This window comes from Cydia strobilella, chromosome 7 (genome assembly GCF_947568885.1).
Source record: "Cydia strobilella chromosome 7, ilCydStro3.1, whole genome shotgun sequence".
In the NCBI taxonomy this organism is placed as follows: Eukaryota; Metazoa; Arthropoda; class Insecta; order Lepidoptera; family Tortricidae; genus Cydia; species Cydia strobilella.
In genome coordinates, this window is record NC_086047.1 from 17795702 (window position 1) to 17821875 (window position 26174).

Consider the following 26174-nt stretch of genomic DNA (forward strand, 5'->3'; position numbering starts at 1 on the left):
AATAGAAAAAAACGTGAGGCCTTAATCGTATGAGCTACATTTTGGCAATATCTTGCATCTGCTTTCCAAGAACTGACATTTGAACCGACTAATTGTTGAAACAAAATGTAGCGCTAAGACACTTTAAAGTAGATCGGAGTCTTCATTCAGATGATCGTATAAAATTCTGTGCTTGTTTCAAATTATAGTTTTAAGTACCCAAAAGAAAACACAAAACATTCACAAATCGATGAGTTTAGCAGGATCTGGGTTAAATAGCGAGTTTTTTGCATGATCCTCGTACAAAAAATGATGTAGGCACATACGGGATTAAAAAACAATTTTACACATCAACATACCAACACACATTCCTATCTATTAACATTTCACTAAATCGACAAAGTGGCGATTGCATCACCATCTATCTACAATCTTTAAAATTATAATATTATATTTAATTTTAACTACATTAAGTATTTTATAATCAGTTAAAACCCTGATGTTTTTCTATTCGTTAGTTGTCTGCCTTCAAACAGTTCGTTCTTCTTACTATTTATAATTTTCTTGTATACCAATATTAATAAGTTTGCTCTATTTTTTTTAATATACACTACTTATATTATAACTAAACACTGTTTTACGATTGTCTTTAAAATTGTCTTTGTCAAGGCCTTTGGTGTAAGTTCACTACAGCCGGGTTATGCACTAAATGGTCTTAGTCACTATGTTACTGTCACTTGGACTTGAACTTCCATCCAACCTTTGGAGTTTTAAATCCTGAAACAATAAAATCAATTATTTAAAAAAAGTAAAACGTGATACTGATAAAAGTTATTTTTGATGAGTGCGAAAAGTAATTTCAAATAAGTGGCGATATTTATAGTGTTACGTAAAATAGTAGGAATAAAATAAAATGGAACTAAAAATATCATACTAAATTGTTGCCATGTTTAATCATTTTACGTCAAAAATGTGACAGTTACGTAGGAAGTGGCGCCCTCAATAATTTTCTACAATTTCTTGTCGGACTATAAAGCAAAGAATACGAGTGCGGATTTGCCTTTCTGCAGTAAATAAGAAATTGTGATAGTAACAAAATGTGTCTATCCATCACAGAAGAGTCGTTATGCTTCAAATGCAATAAGGACGTTTCCATTACAAATTAAAAAAACGATAAAAAGGTCCCTAAGGACCCTTCTCTGAAGGAAAGTCACAAATATTATGAACCATCATATTTTTATTATAATCATACAATATTTTCAAATTATGTATCATTTTGTTCGGTCAACCAAATACTGAAGTTATAACCCAAATTAATATGCAAATAAAACTTACTCGTGAAGAAGCAAGTCGTTGTACAACTATCTCAAGCCGGTCGCCTGCCGCCGCGATGAGAGGGACTGTTAGACAACAGTCGTAATCCACTGTTCTGGTTCCATTTACCTGGGAACATCACAATATATATTAAAAATACTAGAACAGTGAATAAGAAAAGAAGTAGGAAAAGGAAAAAAAATAAAAGGAGTAAAAGGGAAAGAAGTAAATTTAAGAGGAAAGGGGACGGCCGCTTCTCCATACAAACATAGTCCCCATTTTCCGTTCATATTTGTACATAATTTGATGTATATGAACCATAGGTATGCCCCTACGTTGACGTATGACTTTTTTTGATTATAGCAAAAATTAGGAGCGAAAAACAGATTTCATTCAAATTTTTAAATGCTTCTATTATAATAATTAAAAATTCGAAAAAAAAAAACAAACGCATGGGCAATTGGGCATAGCTCTGGTTGGTATACAACAAATTGTATCAATTTTTTTTCAATAATGTTAATCCAGGGATGAAAATAGGGACTACGTTTGTATGAAAAGGCCATTTCGCGCGGGTCCACCACTTTCGTCTTAAAGAAGCCCGATAATGAGATCGATTTTACGTCTCAGCATTTGCCATGCCACACCAGGGCCACGGAGTCAATCGCCTCAATTTCATCAGTATTGCAATCTTGAGGCTTATTGCGTCGACCATTATTTGAAGACCCAGCTATGGCTTTTTGCCTCGACCATTATTTTGAAGAGTCAGCTATGTGATGTACCTACTTGCTTCCGTCTTACCCAAATTATTTAGCGAGAGATAATAATATACTTGTTGGAAATTATATAATAACTTTAGAAAGTAAGTCGCTAGTCGTAAATAATATCGATACTCTATTTCACACTAGTACTAATTACGGGGAAAACTTTGTATTTAGTACATTATAATCAAATTTGATAGCAAATAGAATAAATTTTTCTTCAATACTTTTGAAACTGGCTCTTTACGAATTGAAAACGACGATCAAAAAGTAAGAGTAAGTTTTCTCTTACAAATATATATTTTGGAGTTTATTTGAACAATTTGATCCTAATTAATACATTGTAATCATAAATAGTAAAACAAGGAACTATCTAGGTATCTACATCATAATTTATACCAGTGTACAAATAAAGTTTGCTTTTAGAATTACAACAAGTCTCACAAGAATCTTGGTTAAACTTTACTGACCTGCAAAATCCTATCAAAAGGCCTCAGCAGTCCAACAATGTCAGCCGGACCTCCCTTCCTTATCCGATTGATGTAAACGCCCCGCTCGTACAAACCATCGGACACGGAAAACCCATAGTCGTCATAAATAGCGTCTTTATATAGAATGACGTGGTGGATGGAGCCTTTGGCGGGAGAAAGGGTATCGCTGCTGTACAGGCCTGTTTAGAACAAACAAATAAAATATAATCCAGCCTATGAAGATATTCACATCCATCAAAATTTCATTAAACCTAAATTTGGTGATTTTATGGTGAAAGAGGGATGCATGTGGAATTTACAAGCGCAACGACGACTTATTAATATGTATGTGTCCCCAATGTTTGCTGAATATTTGTCCTAACATGTATTCTCCATTATCTGTTTCGTTTTATTTGAATAGAAATGTTTATTTTCTCGGAGATATTATTGACTTGTAAGTCCTTATAATTATATTATATTCTTTATGGAGGTGTTAAAGTAAGCTTTAAAACATGAACTATATAAAAAAATTAACTTACTTGGTACATCATTCTCATATACAGGACTTGTAGAAAATTGAAAACTCGTACCAGGTATATTTGGTTTCAAAGGAGATTTTTGTGGTGTCGTTACTGTATAAATTCCATTATTTAAGTAATCATTATCCCAATTAGGCCTTCTGCTTTTAGGTGAAACAATTCCATAAGGGGCCATTTGTATGTAATCACATTTGCAAGAAGCTTTTTCCATATTGTGTAGTTGACAATCCTTCATATTTGTAGTAAGTATTTCTATTTGTTGTACATCATCTTCTCTAGTTATATTTTGTTTGTTTTTTAACGTATTTTCTGGAATTATGCAAGTGTTTTCATAATGGAAGGTCTTCAGAGAATTGTTTAATGAATAATTAGGCAGAGGCAGATCATTTACTCCGAATGGTGCAACGGAGTTATAATTTGATGCCATCAACTTATCTTCATCGGTAGGTGAATATGGTTGCTTGTCGGTGTGTCTATTTTTATCAGGTACAGCGTACTCTATGACTTCGGAGTTACCTACAATATAAACTGTATTACAATGTTAAGAATATCCATTATAATACTAACATATTTATACATTACTTAAAAATAATACTCTTACCACAACTTGCGCTAGATCTGACAGGCGTGTTTTGATCCCAGGATTCAACAGCGCTGTCGTTCGAAAGACCAGGGCTGGACGTTGAGTGGCTGGAATCCCTTGCACTGGATTCAGCACTCTCTACCGAACCTTAATAAAACAAATTTAATAGTTATCTACATTTACAACAGACCATTTTAATTGAATTGCCCAAAACCTGTCCGTTAAAGAAAGAACTTACCGGTCATTTTTCTACAGAGCTGTAATTGCACTCTCTGGCTACTCTGTTGTAATAACTTAATGGCTTCTGAAAGCGGCTTATTTAAAACACTTTCGCCATTTATTGTTAAAAGTTCATCACCTATTGCTAATTTTCCACATTTTTCTGCCACACCACCTTGAAATAGACACAATCATTTTAATAAAATTCAATTTATTGTATTATTTATTTTTGAACGTATAATTTTTTTTTTCTTAAGTACTTACCTTCAACAAGTCCGCTAAGTAATATCGGCTGAGTTACATCTTCGCTCCCAGCAATAGTCAAACCAAGAGGTCCATTTTCTTGTTTAATTAACTCAATAGTAAAAACTGCTGTATTTTCATTACTGCCGTGACTTCTTTCACTTTCTTTTGCACTGTTATTAGGACTGTCAGTGTGGTGTCCTGAATCATCACCGTTATGCACTACTGCTTTAATTTCTATGTTACTAAAGCTCTGTAAAGCTAGTTTTGCGTTTTGCTTATGAATATTAGACCAATCTTCTGTTAGATCACGTTTTCTTATTTTGAGGGTAATTATATCGTCTGAAGAATTTTGGAGAATGTTGAATGCGGTGTCCTGAAAAATTGAGTTAATTTAACTGATTTTATTTGTAAATTTAGTAAATCCTTGCATAACTGACTTTGAATCTTGCAGCGGCGTGAGAGTACTCACTAAAGACCAATTTGCAGTGTTGAGCCCGGTCTGATGTCTTACATGACCAGCGGTATGAGTACTTACTAAAGACAGGTTGTGTAATGGCTGCCCGTTGATCGCTAACAGTTGGTCTCCGGGCGCGAGGGCGCCACTGCGGTGCGCCACGGAGCCCGGCTTGATGTCAGATATAACCATTGGCTCTTCGTTGCTTAACAGCTTTTGTTTGCAACCTGAAAACATCATACATATTTATTTATAAACGTCTATAACTGCCATTGATAATTACTTTTCACATCACCAATTCGAAAAAGAGGTTTTTCTTCCCTGCTAAGAGGGATCAAAGTGGCACGTTTCTTCCCTGCTAGGAGGGATCAAAGTAACACTTTTCTGTTCTAGGACACTATTTTTCACATAATTTTTTTAGCTTATATAATATTTTTAAACATCATAATTACCTCATTGGTGATGTGAAAAGCAGTATGTGTCACCATGGTAGCAAAATTATTTCCATCTTGGGCGTAACACACTTGAATCCCTCACTACGCTCAGGATTCTACTTTAGAATCCCTCGTTACTCTGGGGATTCTATTATATAATCCTTCGCTTCGTTTAGGATTCAATGTACGCCCTCGCCGTAAATATGTCATTTTGCTCCCTTGTAACACAATCTACTATTATCCGTCACTTCAACATTTGTGTTTACTAGATACAAAATTTTAAATGCTATAATGCTAATGCTATTGTAAAAGCCAGCGCTCAAACTCGCAAAATATCATTGTAGATACACCTCTACGAAGCATTTTCGCTAGACACCGAGAAACCCTTGTTACCGAGTATAACAATGAATGAGTCGCGTTGAATGATGCCTATGACAGTTCATTTTTATATGGAGTAACTGTCACGTAAAATTAATGTAGACATGTTTTGTAGACATGCGCGAAACAGTGCTCCAAAAAGTAATGCTATATCACATCACTTTTTCGAAAACGTAATAGTACACTGAGATATCACGTCACTCATCACTTGAAACATGACCCGAACGTGAAACAGCGCTCCGGCGCGCGCGTGATGGTCAAATTACAGCATCTCCTACATTACGCAGCGCATTACAGCACCACAGCACTCTAGTGACTAGCGCGTCCGTACCTATCCGTAATCCGTATCGCCGATCGATTTATTTAATTTATTACGCGTTGCGTTTTGTCACCGCTATGTGAAAGATTTTTTGTTAATTCTTATAAATCATAAAATATGCATAATTTAGAAAAAAAAACACGAAGCCTGTTGCGGATATCATCATTGGTATGTTGGGACGAAGCATGTTGGTGATTTGCATTTGTCAACCGGACGAAGGCGTTGCGGATTTCTTACATATAACTAAATTATTTTTTAAGAAATTGTAAAATGACGTAACTCAAAAACAAAATCGAAATGTTTTGAATCTTTAAGTAACAAAAATACGGTAAAATCATATTTCTTCAATTATTTTTTTCTTCATTTGCTATTGTAACGATACGACCTTAACACAACTCCATAATCAAAACCATAACTAAATTTGAATATCTGAATAAAGTTCGCTGTCTAAACAACTTCATTTCCATACGAAATCGTCTTTTTTTTGCTCTCAAATAATTATCAAAGTTCAAAGCGTTTTTATTTGTGAGTATATGTCAAACTGATTACAGTGGCGGTAAATAAATATTTGTAGCACTATACCCCGCCTGATGGCGTACAAAAAATTACCATTTAAATATAATATGTTATGTTCAACCGCTAAATAGGATATTTACCAACCAAAATCAGATTCAACGTCCGATTTAACTTGGTAAATAATTTCCTCTTTCAGTAATGAAAGAAAATGTACATATCACTGTTATTGACAGATCGGAAACAAGACTGATGATATTTAGCGCTAATACTGAGTAATTTCTTATGGGGGAGTGTTTTTGTGACATTTAGGGAGAATTTCAGATTATAATATCGAGAGAAATGAAAATGGATACCATTTTAACGTTAAGTCTTGTATCGAGATATAGAATAACAATATTCATGCAAAAATTTATGTCAGATAAATATTAAATATAGTCCGCCAAAAAGTTCATTGTTGACTACCTACGTAAAGCGGCATTTTAGTTGTATTTATTATAATCATCTAACACCAATATAATTAGTAAAGAACGAGGTGCAGTAAGTGTAATATCAAATTGAGATCCAAAAAAAAACGGTCGAATTGATAACCTCCTCCTTTTTGGAAGTCCGTTAAAAAAAAACTCCTATGTAAGGTGACTTTGTTATATCTGACCATACCTAAACCTGACAGGTGAATTTATAGGCAATAGTGAATTATTTTTACCGTTGGGTCGAACACAAGCATGTTTTTCATACAATTCGCCGAATCACATTACGATCATTCCTTATCCGATATGAGGAGCGCGCAGTTCTCCTCATGGACTATCTTCTTCTCATTCTAATGCAGCATAGCATAGGTATAAGGAAATTAAGTATTAAACTAAAACCTACCAGTAATAGTAACACCAAGCCCCGCCGTCGTCTTCGCCAACTTCACATTAAACACCCCACTAGATGCCTCAATAGTGTTCGGCATACTGAACTCGATGTTCAAAGTTAGATACTTCGGGTTGTGCGAATCGTTCCTTCGTTGGAGGATCTCGTTGGCAATGTCTAGCGTTAGGTTCTCGTGGCCGTTGATTGACATCACTCGATCTCGTATTTGAAGGCAGCCGGATCTAAAATGGAATAGAACAATTTATTTCAAAATTCTGAAACGAAAGAAAGTTTTTAGAATTTATCTTAAAGGGATTATGAAAATAAATACATTAAACACACCCTTTTTTATTTACATTTAATGTAACATATGTTTCGGTTATGTTTCTAAAATTGCTGCAAAGAAATGTATGACCGGTGTTGTAGGCATTTAAAGTGATTAACATTTTCAGCAGGTACGAAAACAGGTGACTGCGCGGCTACATGCGATATGAAGAGCCCGCAGTTCACTTTATGGACGGCTAAATCGCTGCTGTGACCAGGCAGCACCTCCAGTTGTATGTTGTTACAATACAGCATGGAACATGAGACCTGTAAGCGGACTGTTAAACGACGAAATCAGGAAGATACCTGTAAGCGCGCTGTTATGCGACTAAAGGAGGAAGATACCTGTAAGCGGGCCACTGCGCGGATACATATGATACGACAAGCGCGCAGTTCTCCTCATGGACGGCTTAACCGCTGCTGTGTCCTGGTGGACTCTAGTTTAATGTTCAAAGAGTATGTCTCCTTCTACTGCAGCACTAAATGACCAACATGAGGAGCGCGCAGTTCTCCTCATGGACTTCTCTTTTTCTTTCTAATGCAGCATGATTTAGGTATGAGACATATAGGTACCTGTAAGCGGGCGACTGCGCGGCTACATGCGATATGAGGAGTGCGCAGTTCTCCTCATGGACCGCTAGACCGCTGCTGTGTCCTGGTGGAACCTCTAGCTGGATGTTCAGAGAGTCTGTTCGGCAGACGCCCATGCTCATGTAGTTCTGTTGGCTGTCTGTTAAAAAAAAAATCTAATTTAGGCATAGGAAATTGTATGAAAACTTATAATAATCCTACTATAGATTATTGATAATAACTTCAGAGTAGCCATATTTTTTGCTGCGCTCAACTGTTTGTACCTCTATAACCATTATGCACAATAAATGTATTGAGTATTGAGTATATATGAAGTGAGCACTCTATCCTTTTTTTTAAGCTGAGTAAAAAAACCGGCCAAGTGCGAGTCGGACTCGCGCACGAAGGGTTCCGTACACACAAAAACGGCAAAAAATCACGTTTGTTGTATGGGAGCCCCACTTAACTATTAATTTTATTGTTTTTATTATTTGTTGTTATAGCGGCAACCGAAATACATACATCGTCTGTAAAAATTTCAACTCTCTAGGTATCACGGTTCATGAGATACAGCCTGGTGACGGTGACAGACAGACGGGCAGACGGACAGACGGACAGACGGACAGCGGAGTCTTAGTAATAGGGTCCCGTTTTTACCCTTTGGGTACGGAACCCTAATAATAACCTGTTAGCGATACAAAGGGCTCATATTGCAAAGTTTATTAGTAATTTAGTACCAGCCGACGTAAATTGTGGGATCTTCCTCAACCCCGTATTTATGTGGTAATAAAATTAATTAATAACTATTGTTGTTTGTGGAAGCGGGGAAAATGTATGGTTTCATTTTTCACAATAAATGGTTTGGAAAAGTAATTATATTTAATTTTTATTGCTGCAGTTGTTACGAGTGATGGTGTGGTTAAGAACCCCGATTCCTAACGGTTAGGTGTTTTTGAGACAAAGAAACAGATATTGTAAGTACTAAGTTTCAGAGCAATCTAAAGCCTGACCAGGAATATATGATCACGCGCCATGTTGCGGAATTTCACTGGAACTAATTTTTTCATGCTATATGAACTGTCACCCTATACATGAGAATGAACAGCGCCCACTTGACAATGATCTGGGGGCACGGCCGTGCCCCCGCCAAGACGAGACAAAGGGCAAAAGGCAGTGCATATCTTTTCTCGGCACGTTTCGCCGTATTTTCGAACCCTCGTAGTTTCGGCTTGGACAATGCTAGAGAGCTGAAATTTTTTGTATACCATGTACTCAGTAGACTTATCAAAAACACCAAGTTTTATTAAGCTACCTATTATACTTAAAATTTTATAGTACCTTAATTTTCACTGTCCGAAACACATGAAATTCGCATCATAGAAAATACAGACTACTTCCTGAAGTCTTAGAATGTTGAAATTTGGCATGTAGAGATGGTTCGGTATGCAATCACATATGGTGACCAGAAATCTGTAACTTTCGCCCTGCAACTCCTTAAAATGGGGGTACCTAAAAATACCCATAAACCTGGAAACATTGGTTCCTGAAGTTCTAGAATCGTAAAATTTTGTGTGGTAGTAGTGATCGGAATGCTAATAAAAAAACAACGATAAAAAAAGGCAAAAAGTTTTAAAAGTACAGATTTGAACCAGGTTTACAAAAACCAGCCAGGTAGCGCCCTCTATATTGGCACTGTTTCTTGCACGAATTAATAAACTAGTGAATATGAAATGACAGCTTTTTAGCGGCATACATTAATAGCAACTTTCCACACATAACATAAACACTCCCTTGGTGGACTTGTTGTACAAAGTAGTAACACAAGTCTTTCAAATTCTGAGTGTCAGTAAGGGATTGTCCAATTTGTCCATTTGACAGCAACGAAACGGCCAAGCCGTACTGTACGTTTGACCAAGATGTTGGCTTTATACAGTTAGAGCTTATAAAGTTTGGACTTACAGAGTAAGTCTTGGTACCTACTACGGGATCTGATAGCTTTTTAGTGTAAAAGCTTTATGCGCCTAGTCTTGGCAACACTTTACATGAAATGTTTTTGGTGGGATCATATATTACTGGTCAGGCTTTAGCTAGTCGTTTTAAAATGAGAGCGTAATAACTACGTTTGTATGGACTATGGAGAACAAATCAATATTTTGTAAATAATTTATAATATTATGACATGTAATACGAACTATTATAAATAAAAAAATAAAAAAGAGCCGAGCTTGCCGGGGACTCTTAACAATAAAGTTGCGTCAAGATCATTTTGAACACCACGCCCGCTTAGAAACTGGTGACTATACTTACCATAGTCATCCTGTAAACCTAGTTTCGGCATGGAGCTTTGTCTGTAGTTTCTTTGGCGATGTTTCTTGGCATTCAATGTCGAAGTTCCAGATATAGAATTTTCTGAAACAAAAAAATATATTTATACATAAAATAAAATAAACCGGCCAAGTGCTAGTCGAACTCGCCTGCCGAGAGGGTTCCGTACTTTTTAGTATTAGTTGTCATAACGGCAACAGAATACATCATCTGTGAAAATTTCGACTGCTAGCTATCATGGTTCATGAGATACAGCCTGGTGACAGACAGTCTTACAGTGGTGTCTTAGTAATAGGGTCCCGTTTTTACCCTTTGGGTACGGAACCCTAAAAATTAGGAACAAGCTTACAGATATCGACTTGCAGGCCAATTGGAGTTTTAGTTATTAGATCTGTTAATATGATACTGTTGTCGCTTGTAGATAAGGTTGATTTCTAATTAAAGCTATATGGAAATAGCGCCTTACTGACAAGCGACAATAAGTACCCTTTTGGTTGAAAATGGCACAAATAATGGCCAACTTTTGCATATTAACCTGACTCATGACACGTTTAAACTTATCTGTATATGAAATATGAAAACACATGAGATATAACTTTAGATAAAACGAACACAGATCAACATTAATCTCACCACACATATTTACATTGAAATACAGAGCTTAAACTTAAAGCAATAAGGTCGGGTATGGCATTTATGTACGAGTAACATATTGCCAATAGCTGCATGTTCACAGTTTTAGGGTTATAATGATTATAGAGTTAACTCTTAGCGGGCCCCGGGCGGAACTGCTCTGAAGCGTCGAACTTGAAAACAGATGTGTGGTGCAAGGCATAAGCTTGACGGGCCAATTCTAACAATGATTTAGATATCAACTAGATATCCACTAGATATGAAACAGAAACGATAACGAGATATTTAAGAAAGTCATGTCAAATTTGACATTTCCGCGATTCCGCATATCCTCTTGAACGATCTCTTTAAGATTTACTTAAGATATTACTTAGACATCGAATGGATATCCAATGGATATCCCAAAACGTCACAATAATTATAGCGTGAAATGACAATTGGTTTCTCGAATCGAACTGCAAAAGATAACTAGTTGAGAACTAATCTATAACGTATCTATTAGATCGCATATTGTTCTCGTATCTAGTAATTATCACGTTGTTCGAATTGACCGGTGAGTCGTTTAGTAATGCGTTGCGTTTTATAATTAAAATATCGTCGAGTATGTCGAGATATAACAACAAATAACATGAACAGTCTTTCGAACTTTGTGCGGTGCAGACACAAAGTAAAAAAACATGTTTTTTTTGCATGTTGTAGATACTTCAATTTTCATATTAATTTCTGTCCAATCACATCGATAAGATAAGTAAAACACACGAAACGAAGACCCATTAATGTAGAAACGAAAATGAAGGTGGATAGGACATAATACTATTCAAAATGCGGAAAATTATAACGCAACCATCGCTTTCGGTTGGAAACCGCCGGACGGCCGTGGCTCCTGGCCTCCTGTACCCGTACCATTACAATATACACACTGTATTACAGTAAGGTACTCTAATATTGTAATCCCAAATTTTCTTTCACATATTATTAATTGCGTTTATAAGTTATTGCGTAGTCCTTGTATCAATAATTTCATGTGTCTCTTTTGCGTTTTAACCAACAGGGCTCTCAATAAAGACAATTTAGAAAATATACTCGCTGCCGCTCATGCTTTGTACCAACATGATAATAAGTACGAGCGTAACGGCAACCTGGGCCGTATAACTCAAGACTATAACGCGGGCCGGCCAGGGACTAATAACTTGGTAACTTTTATCGCTTGTTCTAATCGTCAGTTTCAACAACATCATCATCATATCAGTCGAAAGACGTTCAGTGTTAGGCATAGGCCTCAAGGATCTCCACAACGACTGTATGCGCCAGCTGCTCTTATCGGCCTATCTTGACCAGACCATCAGTCTATATGGCTTCAGCTTCCACGGCTAATACCGTAACGTGAGTAAAATACAAACTGTAAAACATTTGCTACAAATAAACACACTTGGCTTGGCTTGTTTGATACAAATAAATATTCATTCATTCGTTCATTCATTCATTTATTCATTCATTCATTCATGTATTCATTCATTCATTACCTACAAATCAAATCCAAATAAATGCTATTGAATATTTTATAATTCAAAATCATCCCTTAAAACTTAATTCCGCCCGCCAACATGAGAAATCAAATCAAAATTAACATCTAATTACTTTGCCACTCTTGTGGCTGAAACTGAAGAGAGAGTTGCATTTGATGCAACTTTCTCTTCAGTTTTTGACGAATTAAGGGTCCCCGGCAAGCTCGGTTCTCCATACAAACGTAATTCTGCTTTCATTTTTAAAATCGAATAGGACCGTTAGTAATCCCACTGGACTTATTTCCATTTAATGCGACTTTTGAAAAATAACTTCTAACTTAAAAGCCGAGAAGACGATTTGTTACAAACCCCGGGCAGACCAATTCATTACATACTGCTAAAGAAATCACCTCTAGCTAAAATCCAGACCAGTTTCACGAAAGTAACTTGTTAAACAAACGAGAACCATTTTCTAATAAACGGAGTTATAAAGAAACTAGGCACTAATACCGTAAAGTGGGGTGAGTAGGTTTCGCGGGGAGAGTTGGGTTATGAATGGGGAGAAGGTTTGAAAGCCCCTGAGGTGGATTTTTAGGGCTACTGCCACAAAAATAATGTATTCCAATTTAAAATGGAGCTATAGTAATACTCATAATAATAAAAAATCGATCCAACAATCTTCCAAAATCACCTTTGTATGAAAACCCATCTCACCCCAATTACGAGGGACTACGGGGTGAGGTGGTTTTTCCTGTTTATCGTCAAAGTTATGAAATGGAACTACCCTAAGTAAAATAAAAACTAAGATACAAACGTCCGGAACACTTATTATATACACCATTCAGTTTGCATATGTAAAAATAAAATGTTATCGAGGTTTGAATGTCAGTTTTGCTCCAACTCACCCCATTTTACGGTATATTAAGTTTTATAGGGTTCCGTACCCAAAGGGTAAAAACGGGACCCTATTACTAAGACTCCGATGTCCGTCTGTCCGTCTATCCGTCTGTCACCAGGCTGTATCTCATGAACCGTGATAGCTAGACAGTTGAAATTTTCACAGATGATGTATTTCTGTTGCCGCTATAACAACAAATACTAAAAACAGAATAATATAAATATTTAAATGGGGCTCCCATACAACAAACGTGATTGTTTTTTTCGTAATGGTACGGAACCCGTCGTGCGCGAGTTCGACTCGCACTTGGCCGGTTTTTTTTTACAATATAGGCGGCCAACGAGCAGACAAATCGGTTGATGGTAAATAGTTACCGTCGCCCATGTTACGTTTAGCTGTTTACGTTTAGTATTTTTCTCAAAAATGTCCGGTAACATTTACCTTGCTGGTTAACAAGTGCATACTTTATAGTCACTCAAAAATTAATAAGTTTACGAAATTTTGCAGTCACGATTTCGGCGACAAAAATGTTGCATGAAAATTACATTATTTGGCGGGGTGCAAACATTTTTAAAAGTTGAAACTCACAAATAAAAATTATGCTTAGGTCCTATTCAGTCGATGTATTCTGTTCGGGCATTGTAATCTTTTTAATATGAGGGTATGCCGTTTCGGAGCAAATTCGGAGGTAGATTCAACACCTCGGACTGTCAAACACTTCGGCTCGGGCGCGGCGTGCAACGCATGTTCCTCTGTGTGTTAATATTTCCAAAATTCGGTATTTCGGTGGTGTTTGCGAACAATCAGTTTACAAGGCGTGTGTGACGACCTCTCAAGGCCCTGGAAGTGCTAGCTAGCTGAAGAATGACCAGGATCCCTGATCATCGGCGTGTGCTCAAGGTTAGCGGCTATCCCATATTGGTTGATTGCAATGCCTGTCCAAAGTTTTTAATACGCTAGGAGACCTAGGACCAGCTGAGTTATCGAAGGGTTCGTAAATAGGTACGTGAACATATTCGTTTATACAAGAAAAAAAGGAAAAATATCAAATGACACACCCAAAAATCCCTTTCGGTTTCGGCCAAAACTGAGACAAAACCGAACCTTCGGTTTCGGTTTCGGAAAAAAAATCCGTTTTGGTCAGACACTAATCATTATCTGTGACGTGACGTTTGCGTTAAGTGTCATTTTGTGGGATTCTGAGTTTCCAAAAAGTCCCGCTTGGCGCGCTGTTCAAAATACCACATACAAAAATAGACATAACGCAAACGCGAACGCTCGTCACGCTATCGAATGAAATTTACACTAGGGGTTCTGGGCTATAACCGCGCAACTCGAAGTTCGCAAATTGCGGGCATCTTTCTCTGTCATTCTAATTACGCCTTCATTGGAGTAAAAGAGAAAAATCCTCGCAATTTGCGAATCTCGGTTTTTGCGGTAGGCCCTCCGTACTCACCTCTAGTGTACCCGCCAAGAGCTAAATGCCTAGGAGCCACATGTAGCCTAGTGACGCCATGCTCGCAATTCTCAAGGTAACACATGACCTCCTCCGCTGTGTAGTTATTGCCATCAATGACGTGGTCGTCGAAGGCGAGGATCTGGTCGCCAGGATGGAGGGCACCACATCTGGAAAATAGGAATAGCATTATGGCTCCTCTATACTATCGGCGATGGTTAGCGTTGAAAAACACCGGGAAAATAACGGGAGAATTTCAAACCGGCTCGTTTTTTTCAAGTTTTTTTCGAAAAAACAATGTATTTTTAAATATACTTAATTAGGAATTTAAACAGATAGGTTAAGGTTGCATGTCTTATGTGTTTGTTTATGGCATTGACATTGACACTGTCATCAGTGTTATTACTCATCAGTGGCATTGTGTGACGTATTTAATTTTTCTGAATAGAACTGGAAAAAAACCGAAAAGAACGAAATTTTAAAAAAATTCCGAAAAAAAGCATTTGATTTTTTTTCGGAATTTTCATCCCCAGAGTACTTGACTTAGACTTATGACTGGCGGGCACGTGTAGTAGAGGGCATACTCGGCAGTAGGGTTAAAAATTATCAAAAATTTCAAAAAATATTCGAATTTTTCGTTTTATTCCGTATTTTTCAGTTTTATTGGAAAATGAAACTTTTATACTAATTATTATTATTTATTATTCACTGTCACTATCATTATCTAAGTAACATACTCGAATCGATGACGGCAACGTTCTACTGACGTCAGAACTGAAGTAGCGGAGATTTGACATGAAAAGTAACATATTCGGTAACATTACTGTCAGAAACGTCTCTTGTCAATTATGTAATTGTCAAAAGTTGAAATATATCACAGTTATAAATAAGGTAATATGTGAAATGTTTCATATATTGCCCATCACTAGTGCTACCTAAATGCCACGACTGCCACGAGCCGCCGATGTATGAATGGAAAAATTCACAAGTTCTTTTCAAAGTGCGTTTTTTTCGTTTATTTCCGATTTTTTCGTTTATATCGGAAAAATATAGACACTAAGCGACATTGTTTTTTCCGAATAAAACTTAAAAAAACATGGCTTTTAGAAAAAAACGGAATTTTTTCCGGGTTTTTTCAACTCTACTCGGCAGTTCCCGCCAGTCATCATCTATCATCGCCTGCGAGTCCTGCGACCCGCAGCAAAGGCATTCGCCGGGTGGTTGCGTTGTACAGGCGATCATGTGGATGCTTGCACGATGATCTTGCCGATGATAGACGATGATACAGTCAACGATCATCGCCGATAATGTAGAGAAGGCATTAGGTCTACGGCTAGTAAGATTGATTCTTTAAGTTAAACTGGGGGCCTAGCCAAGGTGACAATCGTTGTTAGAAAATGCCAATCGTCACGTGATTTCGTAGCATCTGCCATCATACAATTCGGTACCTCATTCGGTTTTCGTACGTTTCTTTTAACGAATGTGTTAATTATACAGAATTTTGACTCTTGGAGACCACAATGGCTATACATATCTGAGGATAATTTGATAAACTATAATAATCTGTTAGTTCTGTTACCTCTAAATAATTTTAGATTGTTTTTATTTTGCATCTGTGTATCTTTAATATTATTATTACTTATAGTTTTTTTTTGTAATTCGACATTTAGAGACCTTATACATCTCTTAGTAATTGTAATACGTTAGTTTGAATTGGTATCTGCAGTTAGTTGTATTTTATAATTGTTGATGTATTTTTTATGCTTGTATGTAAATTCCATGTTTACGTGTAAAAGTGCTTTTGGGGCCTATTTGCTGAATAAATGTTGAAGTTTAAAGTAGCAGCATATAATTTAGTGAATAAAACATTCAAATTAATCAACTTCAACAAGTGCTAAAAAGTACTTAAAGTGTAAAACAACTCAATAGTCTTATTACATTAAAAAGATTTGTAAGACTGTTCGGAAACAATGAAGAAAGTTTGTTATAAAAGGATTTGGCTCTTGATTAATCTTGCAAAGAAGCTTTCCTTGAAGCCGATAAAGCTTGTTAAACCGTGATCTGAAGTATACAGGGTGGGCATGGTAAATAAAAAATGCGTAAAAATATTTTCTAGAATGTTAATATCCAGATAAGAAACGGGGAACTACTTTTGTATGGATAAGCGGTCACCTGACTTCGTCCCCTTTCTTTTTAAGATTATTGAAAATATTCTCTGGATATTAACATTATTGAAAATATTTTTACACATTTTCATGTATCTCAACCATAGCTGCCCGACCGTTTGATTTTTTGATTTTTTTAATTATTACAAGAGTTAGGACCGAAAAACACGTTTCAAACAAATTTTTGAAAGCTCCTAACTCAGATAGATAGATAAAATACTCTTTATTGGCACACCTCAGTAAAAGATACAGCGTACAGAAAAAAAAAGTAAAAATCAAAAAATATGAAACGGGCATAGCTATGATTAAAATACATCAAATTGTGTAAAAATATTTTCCATAATGTCAATATCCAGGGAGGAAAACGAGGACTAAGTTTGTATAGACAATCGATCGTCCCCTATTCTCTTAAGCATCAGAATGTTATGTTTCTACCATAGCAGGGAAAATTAGAATGCTGAAAATCATATTTTGTAAGTGTAAATATGCGTAATAAATTAACTAAAAATATTTAAAAGTATTTAAAATAATGCCCAGAATCACGTGACTGCATAGGAAAATCGGAGCGCGTGACGTCACGGTGTGAGAAACACCACAGTCAAGTTGTCAAACCTGTTGTTCCTCTGGCACTGACAGCAGTTTGTTTATCACATCGTTACGTCATCAAGATCACGTGACAAATTGGAGCTTTTTTGCGCGAAATTTAAATACTAAACTAATTAAAGTCGAGACCAAAACTCGAAACGTCGGAGGTAACTTATTTTACGCGATTAAGTCTCGTCGTTGTAAATAATAATAATTAAATTCGATTTTTTATTTAAAATTAATGAACAAAGATTAAAAAAATTTTTTTTGCAATAATTACGTGTCTATCTATAAAATGAAAACAGTTCTTTAAAATTGTCAACATCCCTATTAAGATTTCGGTCGACTAGGCAGGCGCCATCCTGTATGCAGAACAGTTGCCCCATGGCAATAATCACAATTGAGCTGATTGAGACGATCTATTGCTCCTCTAATGAGATGTTACGGGTAATCTATCAATAAGCCGAATTTGTGAAATTGGATTGATATTATTAGTTAAGTATATCGATCTCAGTTTGGAGTGGATAATGCTGTTGTACGAATAAAAGGTTCTCCTTTTAGGGCATATTCGGTACCGTGTTCTGATTAGGAAAAATTATCTTCTTCTTCTTTCCGTGCCTCTTCCCATTATTTGGGGATTTTTTTCTGATTAGGAAAAAAGTATAAGAAAATTTTTATTTAACAATTCACGGTAATTGGGTACACTATTTACTGAAAACTCCCCACTAAGTCATGCGATCCAAGGGGTTAAAATAAATTTTTAGCAAATTAATTTTTGTAAAAATGACAAAGCGGAAGGCGCTAAAGCGAGTCAGGTCATAAAATTTTACGTTAAAACGTGTTCAGCGATTATTCTTCTTGCATCATAGCAAAAATTTAATTAACGAGTTTTAACAAGTTATAAAAAACTCGTTAAACTACGTTTAACCTAATATTATTATGAAACTTTTTATTTCTATCAAAGATAGATATAACTCTGTAATAGATGGATACAGTCTAAGGAAAAAACGTGCCTCGGAAATCACGAAAATTTGATTCTCGATCAGAGGGCGCCACTAGTTTTGGCCTACACTCGTATAGAGGGCGTTGACGGTTTCGTTTGTTATTTATAATTTTAACGCATATCAGTGAAAGAACATGGGTCAAAATCATAAAAATAATTAATGCAAATAAAAAAAAATCATTTATCCATATTTAAATACATTTTATCGTATTTTTATAAATATTTATTTTTAGTTTTAAAGTATGTCGACAGATGGCAGTGAATTTACTGGGGTTACAAAATTTACTATGACAGTACCGCTCTAGTATAAGTTACTCTATGTTTCTATACGGAAAGTATAGGTATGTTATCAATCTGGCTTAAAAGTCGCCGTCTACTGGGTTTAGCCTCTAAAACTAATAACAAAACGAGAAGGTAGCAACACACCCTTCAAAGTACTTACAAACAAATAAAGTAGGTAACACTAAAGTTCCGCAGCTCGGCCTTCGGCCTCGCGTGTTAGGCGCACCGTCAGCCCTTCGGTCCTACTCGGAGCCTTCGGCCTTCGCAATGGCTGTCCTCTACAACTGTTATGTAAACCATTGCGGCTGTGATCCTGATACGGCCTACCTGCATTTTTTTGTGTTAGTGTCATTCATTAACGATATATAGAAAAACATAAAATTACCTATCACTTATACTGGCCGGCAGTATACTGTCAATATAGACGGCATTGCAGCTGCCGACCCTCTGGTACGTGTCGGATCCTGAACTGTACACGTCGTCAGAGTACCTATGGTTGGCCAGGAACAGGCCCAAATCTTCGTTGCACGGCCTCTCTATCTCTATTAGAAGAGGCCCCGTAGCCAGCTTCACGGATTCCATGATGGATACGTCGTATTCTATAGTCAGGCTGGTCATTTGAGGGCAGTTCTGGAGGATCTGGTGGACCTCAGAGAGAGTCTTGTTGGTGAGGGAGATCTGTAGACAAAATTAATAATTTTAGTATGTACTACAAACACAAACAAAGTACAAAGTTGCAGATTTTACATTTAATTTTTACACATTTTTTTCAAAGGCCATGAAAAAAAAAAACTCTGAAACTAGACTATATTTGGGAGGGCAGATTCTAAGCAAAACCGTAAAAGTATAATTTTGGTATACAATAGCTAGTGATATAACCGAGGGATTTGACTAGCAAATCTTTAATCATAAGTATAATTTCAGAGTAATTAGGGTAAAACGTTAAAAGCCACGCAATCGCCAAATCTTCCGTTTCTTCGCCGCGCGAAACTAGCGACTCTTTTGTTCCTTTCTAATTTCCCGGCTTTACGCCCCCTCTTAAAGAGGCGTGGTAGAGACGTAGTATAAAAAAATCCCGAACCGCCAAACACAATTGCGGTTTGAGGTACCGATACAGCATTTAACTATTAGGCGGTTCAGGTGTTTGAATGTTTGTTCCTCAATCACGGAAGAACGGCTGAATGATTGGCTTAAATTTGGCAACAACCAGGGCCCTATCCCAAGAAACTTACAATTACAATTTACAAAGTGACAAGTTACAAATGTATTTAATATAATTGGGCATATCACAAAATTTACAAATGATAAAATTCTAATGGAATATTTATACAAATATATAAATTGTCACGACAAACTACAATTACGCGTTTCACAAAATATTACATTTTACAAACAATTTTCCGGAAAATTTGTCATTTTTGTAATTAACAATTGTACGTAAAGGATTAGTGTTACAACAAATTGTAAAAGATATATAAGGTAGAATATAGCTCTATATTCTACCTTAGTTCAGCTACCTCAAATCGGAGACAGAGGCTAGTTACAAAATATGTGGTATTTTCTATAAAACGGAACCTTATTGTCGATGGCGCTTACGCCATTATTAACGATGCTCCGATATAAATACAATGCCGCGCGACGCTGTGCGGCGTAAGCACCATCGACAATAAGAAGATAATTCATAGAAAATGCCCCATATGACATCTCAATACTGCCCAAATTCAAATTATGTTTAAACTTTAAGGGGTCCTCTGACTATCAGTCCGCCAGACGATATCGGCCTGTCAGTTGTTCGGAACTGTCAAATTTTTGTTCTAACTAACAGGCCGATATCGTCCGGCGGACTGATAGTCAGTGGGCCCATTTACATACATAAGCTAGGCTAAAAGCTACCAAATTGCAAAATTCAATCTTGCGTAAAATTATAACATAATAATGAACAAATTCAATAGGCACATCTAAATTTATTAAGTAATTTACGGTTGAAAATTAAATTTGGTTGTATAATTGCTGTGCTTTAGTAAAATAATTGCAATTCATGTTTCATAAGTTTGGCTTTCGGCCTGATTCGAACTTTAAGATACGTCAAAAAATTGCTAAAGATACGACATGGATCGGATATGTCAGTGTCAAAAGTGACTTTTTTGTTTGAAGAAACGTCACTTTTGATACTGTGTTATCGTATCTTTAGCACATTTTTGACGTATTTTAAAGTCCGAATCAGGCCGTTTAGCAATTATGGTTGTTAATTTCAAATGTGGTGCTAAGGTAAATATAATATAAACTACTGCGGTTAATATTTGAACTACGTCTAAAATGTTTATTAAAATTTTTAGACGAGATAGGAGTTATATTGGTCGATGTATGTAATATTAAGAATGGTTTAAGAACGTTTAATAATTGTAGTTTTATTTATTAAAATAACAGTTTATTATTGTTTTATACGGCCCGCCTGATGTTAAGCAGTCTCCGTAGCCCGTAGCCTATGTACACCTGCAACTCCAGAGGAGTTACATGCGCGTTGCCGATCCTAGCACCACACCCTCGTTGAGCTCGGCAACCTTACTCACCGGCAGGAACACAACACTATGAGTAGGGTCTAGTTTTATTTGGCTGCGGTTTTCTGTAAGGAAGTACTTCCCCAGTTGGGCTCTGCTCTAGATATTGAATGACATCCGCTGTCCTGTGCTACCACACAAAGCGAGATGACATTCACAGGTATGGGACCTCTCGTTTGGACGTAGTTCAAGAACATACGCGGGTCCAAAATCCCGGGTATGTTCGGCAAACGTTTCAAAAATAGAGAACCGTTAGTAGAAATCAGTAGTTTCAGGTATCTAAAAGAAACTCAAAATATTTATCAGTACGGTTTTTACTCACTATTATTTTTAGTCGCTTTTGGCGACATGTTTCGGATTCTTTGGGAATCCTTCCCCAGGCACGAGTGTCCGCGGCGGTTGTACGTGGTGCACTGCCCGCGCCCCAATAATAATAATAATAATACGCGCGCGCGCGAATAATAGTGAGTAAAAACCGTACTGATAAATATTTTGAAATATGTCTCACGATAGTTTAAGTGAAACTCAAAATGTTGATTTAATTGGATTAAATATTTTCAGTATTATTTTTAGTGAGACTAAAAGAGCCGCAACCTTATCCCTGATCTAGAGTAACGTAAATAATGGTCTAGTCACCTGCAATAATATGTTATACAACGAAGGCCGCAAAAATATCTGATACAATCTTATTTGTAGAGCCATAAGAACGTGTCACATATTTTTGCTGCCTTCGAAGAGTAACATATTTATTATTGCAGATGACTGCATTTACTTAAATTATTTGTGACGTTTTCAACCAAAAGGTACCACATTGTCGCTTGTCGATAAGGTTGATTTCAAATTAAAGCTAAATGGAAATAGCGCCTTATTGACAACCGACAATAAGTATTCTTTTGATTGAAAATGGCACATTTTATGTATGTATACAATACATACTTTTCAGACCTAGGTACTTACATATTTGTAGCTAATATTTAGCAAGTTTTCTTTGACTTCTATAACCAAACAATCAAACAAACCTTTCGTAAATAATATATTTTTTAGTTTTTATATGCGCCGACATTGTTAGGAATCTTGTTCTCCTATTAAATACGTCCTTGTTATTTGAGTATTGAGCAACTGTAACATCACTTTGTGGAATCATGTCATAGACATTATATGCATTTATGCCTTAGGCACATTGAAACGTCGGTTTGGTTTCCGGCCTTAGATGGCAATCCCTAAGGAATTCTGTATATTCGATTCATAGGAACACTATTGACTCTCCTGAGGGTTAGTTGACTGAGACACCGTCTGTCAGTCGCTTTGTTTTCTCGCGTCGAATGACCCTACAACAGTTCATTTTTATATGGAGTTTCTATCACATAAAATGTTCGCAGACAGTTTTTGGAAATCATTGGGTTATTATTACTATAGTGACGACATACCAAACAATGAAATTGTCGCAATCACAACATGTAACACGCGACCAAAACGTCGTTTCGTTGTTTCGTTGTTTAGGTCGCGATTCACGCTCCGCTTCCATGGTTTGATGCCAAAACGGCAGCAACTAACGTTTCTCTGTGCCGGTTCTATACGTTAGTAGAAATAGTTCAATGAGTCTAGCACATTAATGTATTTAGAAATGTAACTAGAACGTTTCGCATGATCGTTTGCAACATTTTAAGAATGGGGCATAAAGAATAAAACCGGCCAAGTGCGAGTCGGACTCGCGCACGAAGGGTTCCGTACCATTACGGAAAAAAACAGCAAAAAAATCACGTTTGTTGTATGGGAGCCTCATTTAAATATTTATATTATTCTGTTTTTAGTATTTGTTGTTATAGCGGCAACAGAAATACATCATCTGTGAAAATTTCAACTGTCTAGCTATCACGGTTCATGAGATACAGCCTGGTGACAGACAGACGGACAGACGGACAGCGGAGTCTTAGAAATAGGGTCCCGTTTTTACCCTTTGGGTACGAAACCCTAAAAATGGCAATTTTAAGAAAGGGCCTTAAAGTATAAGGGATCTTTTACTCCCTCTCCTGTAATCGTCAGCTTATACTCACATGGTCGACTTTGAGCAGCCTGTCGCCCGGCTTGACCCTGGATGTGTTGTACGCGGCGCCTCCCGGCCTGACATGCGTCACCACCAGCGGCTGCGCGTCCAAAGACCTGCTGTTCAGCACCAGGTCTGCACTCCCAGAGTTCTCAGGTAGACCTCCTCGGATTGTTATGCCGAGGGAGCCGTTGATTTTCTCCATCGGCACCTCTGCTAGCTTTGTCGTGATATACAGCGAGTTTTGCGATGCTGTGAACAAAGAAAACTGTAATAATTTTGCGTCAAGGAAATATTAAATATATTAATAACGGGTCACTCACGTATTAAATATGTATGTGTATCACGGAAGTTTTGTTATTAAAATTGTCAAGGAAAGGCACCTAAATGGTCGCGTACTGTGCGGTTTAAGAGGAATTTCCTCCCGCGTAGGCTTCGGCTGTGGAATAAGCTCCCTGCCGAGGTTTTCCCGAGGGGCTACAGTATGGGGTTCTTCAAAAAAGGAGTGTACAGGTTTTTAACGCGCGTGTAATATCTCCGGTGTTGCAGGCGTCCATAGGCTACGGTAACTGCTTACCATCAGGCGGGCCGTATGCTTGATTGCCACCGACGTGGTATAAAATATTGAGAATGTTTTACTTTCAAATTCATTGCTTACGAAAGATCAATTCAGTGCTGGCCATTTTTAGTTATGATAAATTTATAACTTATATATTCCAAGCTTAGAGTATTTAGTAACTGAAGACGCCTTGTCTGTCATTTTCTGTACAAAACAGTCTGCCGATTTTCTGCGGGGGAGGGGCAGATAAACGTCAGTCTATACAAAAAAATGCACAATCGTGAAAGGTTTTCGGCAGAGGAGTGAGCTCTTAATGGCGACGCCGTTATTAAATGCTCTAAGATTCCAAGTTAAATCTGATATTAAGTGACTCTGACTGGTACTTTTTACCCTTTGTGGAAGCGATTGCCCTCTGACTTTCAAACTGATATAAAAGCCATCTCAAGAGTTTAGTCCACTTTACTTCAATTGTACCGACTTGCATAGATGTTTGGCTTGAACACAAACGTGGTCCACCATAGTACCACATACCATTGCAGTACTCACCATAGTTAGGCATACAATATTCCACCTCCAACGAACTCTCGCTCCTCCACATTATCGAGTAACAGAAGCACCTCCTCATTGTTAAGTCAAGCGGTAGTTAATTATCATTGACACTATAGAAATTGTCATAGAAGCTGGTATTATAACTATTATGAGAGACTGTATTCTTTGCAGAAGCAATAGGAGCATTTTTTATGACACTTACCATAATTAGGCATATAATATTCCACCTCCAACGACGCTCGCTCCTCCACATTATCGAGTAACCGAAGCACCTCCTCATTGGTAAGCCGAGCGGTGGATATCCCATTCACACTGCAGATTCGATCGCCAGGAGCCAGCCGATCCGATTCGTGCGCTACCGAGTCTTTGGCGAAGCCGACTATGGAAGGGACGATACCGGGCTCGGAGCGGCCTGTGGACAAACAGAGAGATCCTGTTAAGATAATGTTTTAATAATGGCAAGCTAGTGATAGCTGTTTTATACTAAAATTATATTGCTATGGTATGCAGAGTATACCTACTACGAGACGATATAACTACAACTGAAAATAGATGTATTTTTTTATATTCAGTGATCATATTGTTTTATCCGCAACGCAAGCTTCGTCGGGCGAATACAAACTCGGACCATGAGATCATGATGGGTACGAAAATTAATATAATATGGGATTACCTACGCATTGTTAAAGTAGGTTAAATATAATATGCACCGATCTCTTGAACAACTTATACCTACGGCGAATACATTTAAACAATATTTCGCTAACTGATGATTCTTGCTACAATTTGAGACGTGTCTTTGAGAGAATGCAAACACTTTTATGGTAGATAAGTCGTCGGTGCTTCAATAAGCACCCTCTGACACGTATAAAAATGTAAGTGTTTGATGTAAATATATAACACAAAAGGTTAGGTGAGAAGGTGTCTCGGAGCTTTTGGATATCAGTTTTTTTCCTGTATGTCAAATTACTACTATTAGTTATTTAAAATTGTAGACCAAAATTAAGGGTGAAAATTTTGCTTAAAGGAAATATTCTTTTATTTTTGAAAATAAACTAAACTGCATTGAGGAATGGAATCGATTGGACTAATAAAACAAAATAGACAAACCTTGGTAAGTAATATTTACCAAGGATTGTCTATTTTGTTTTATTAGTGGTACCTACATATTATGCAGATCTTTAATCTATCTTTAATCTGTATTATTATTAAATAAATAAATATCATATCATATCACTTATAATCTTTTGATCCACATTTATAAACCAAGATTTAAAAAATGTTAATTGAGTATTGTTGCCGCTATAAGTATGTTAGGTTATTGACATATTTTGTACAATGTGATCCACTTTTATTGCTGTCAAATGTACCTAGGAGTTTTCAGAAAATAGTGTACCCAATTAGCTTAAGTTGTTAAGAAAAGTTAATCACTGTCAGTTTTGTGACGATAATAAAGCATTAAATTTCAATTAGAACTTAGTTTTAATGTTCATTTCATAAACTATATGGCGATATGACAATGTAAAAAAAGGCAAATAGTAGATTCCCATAAAGATTTAATGCTTAATTGTCGTCACAAAACTGTCAGCGATGAACTTTTCTTAACTACTCACGCTAATTGGGTACACTATGCATACACTATGGGTACACTATT

General features: G+C 36.8%; 1 protein-coding gene across 1 annotated transcript; it reads right to left on the reverse strand.

Moving 5' to 3' along the window:
- Window positions 1–515: 515 nt before the first annotated feature.
- Window positions 516–25201, reverse strand: LOC134742866 (glutamate receptor-interacting protein 2). Its single transcript, XM_063676053.1, has 16 exons — window positions 25198–25201; window positions 24723–24932; window positions 23423–23664; window positions 19196–19488; window positions 14776–14945; window positions 10266–10367; window positions 7962–8118; window positions 7080–7306; window positions 4644–4789; window positions 4127–4481; window positions 3882–4037; window positions 3662–3790; window positions 3061–3576; window positions 2522–2721; window positions 1315–1422; window positions 516–756 (listed from the first exon to the last, which is right to left on the reverse strand). Exons 1-16 carry the CDS (start codon window positions 25199–25201, stop codon window positions 685–687), a joined length of 3087 nt encoding a protein of 1028 aa, XP_063532123.1. The 3' UTR covers window positions 516–684.
- Between the last annotated feature and the right edge of the window lie 973 nt (window positions 25202–26174).

Excerpts from the sequence above, each read along its gene's own strand:
- LOC134742866 (XM_063676053.1), bottom strand. Across the intron at positions 4,482-4,643 it reads CATTACACAACCTGTCTTTA|GACACCGCATTCAACATTCT; the intron begins GTAAGTACTCAT and ends TCAATTTTTCAG. Across the intron at positions 3,791-3,881 it reads GCTCTGTAGAAAAATGACCG|GTTCGGTAGAGAGTGCTGAA; the intron begins GTAAGTTCTTTC and ends TGTTTTATTAAG.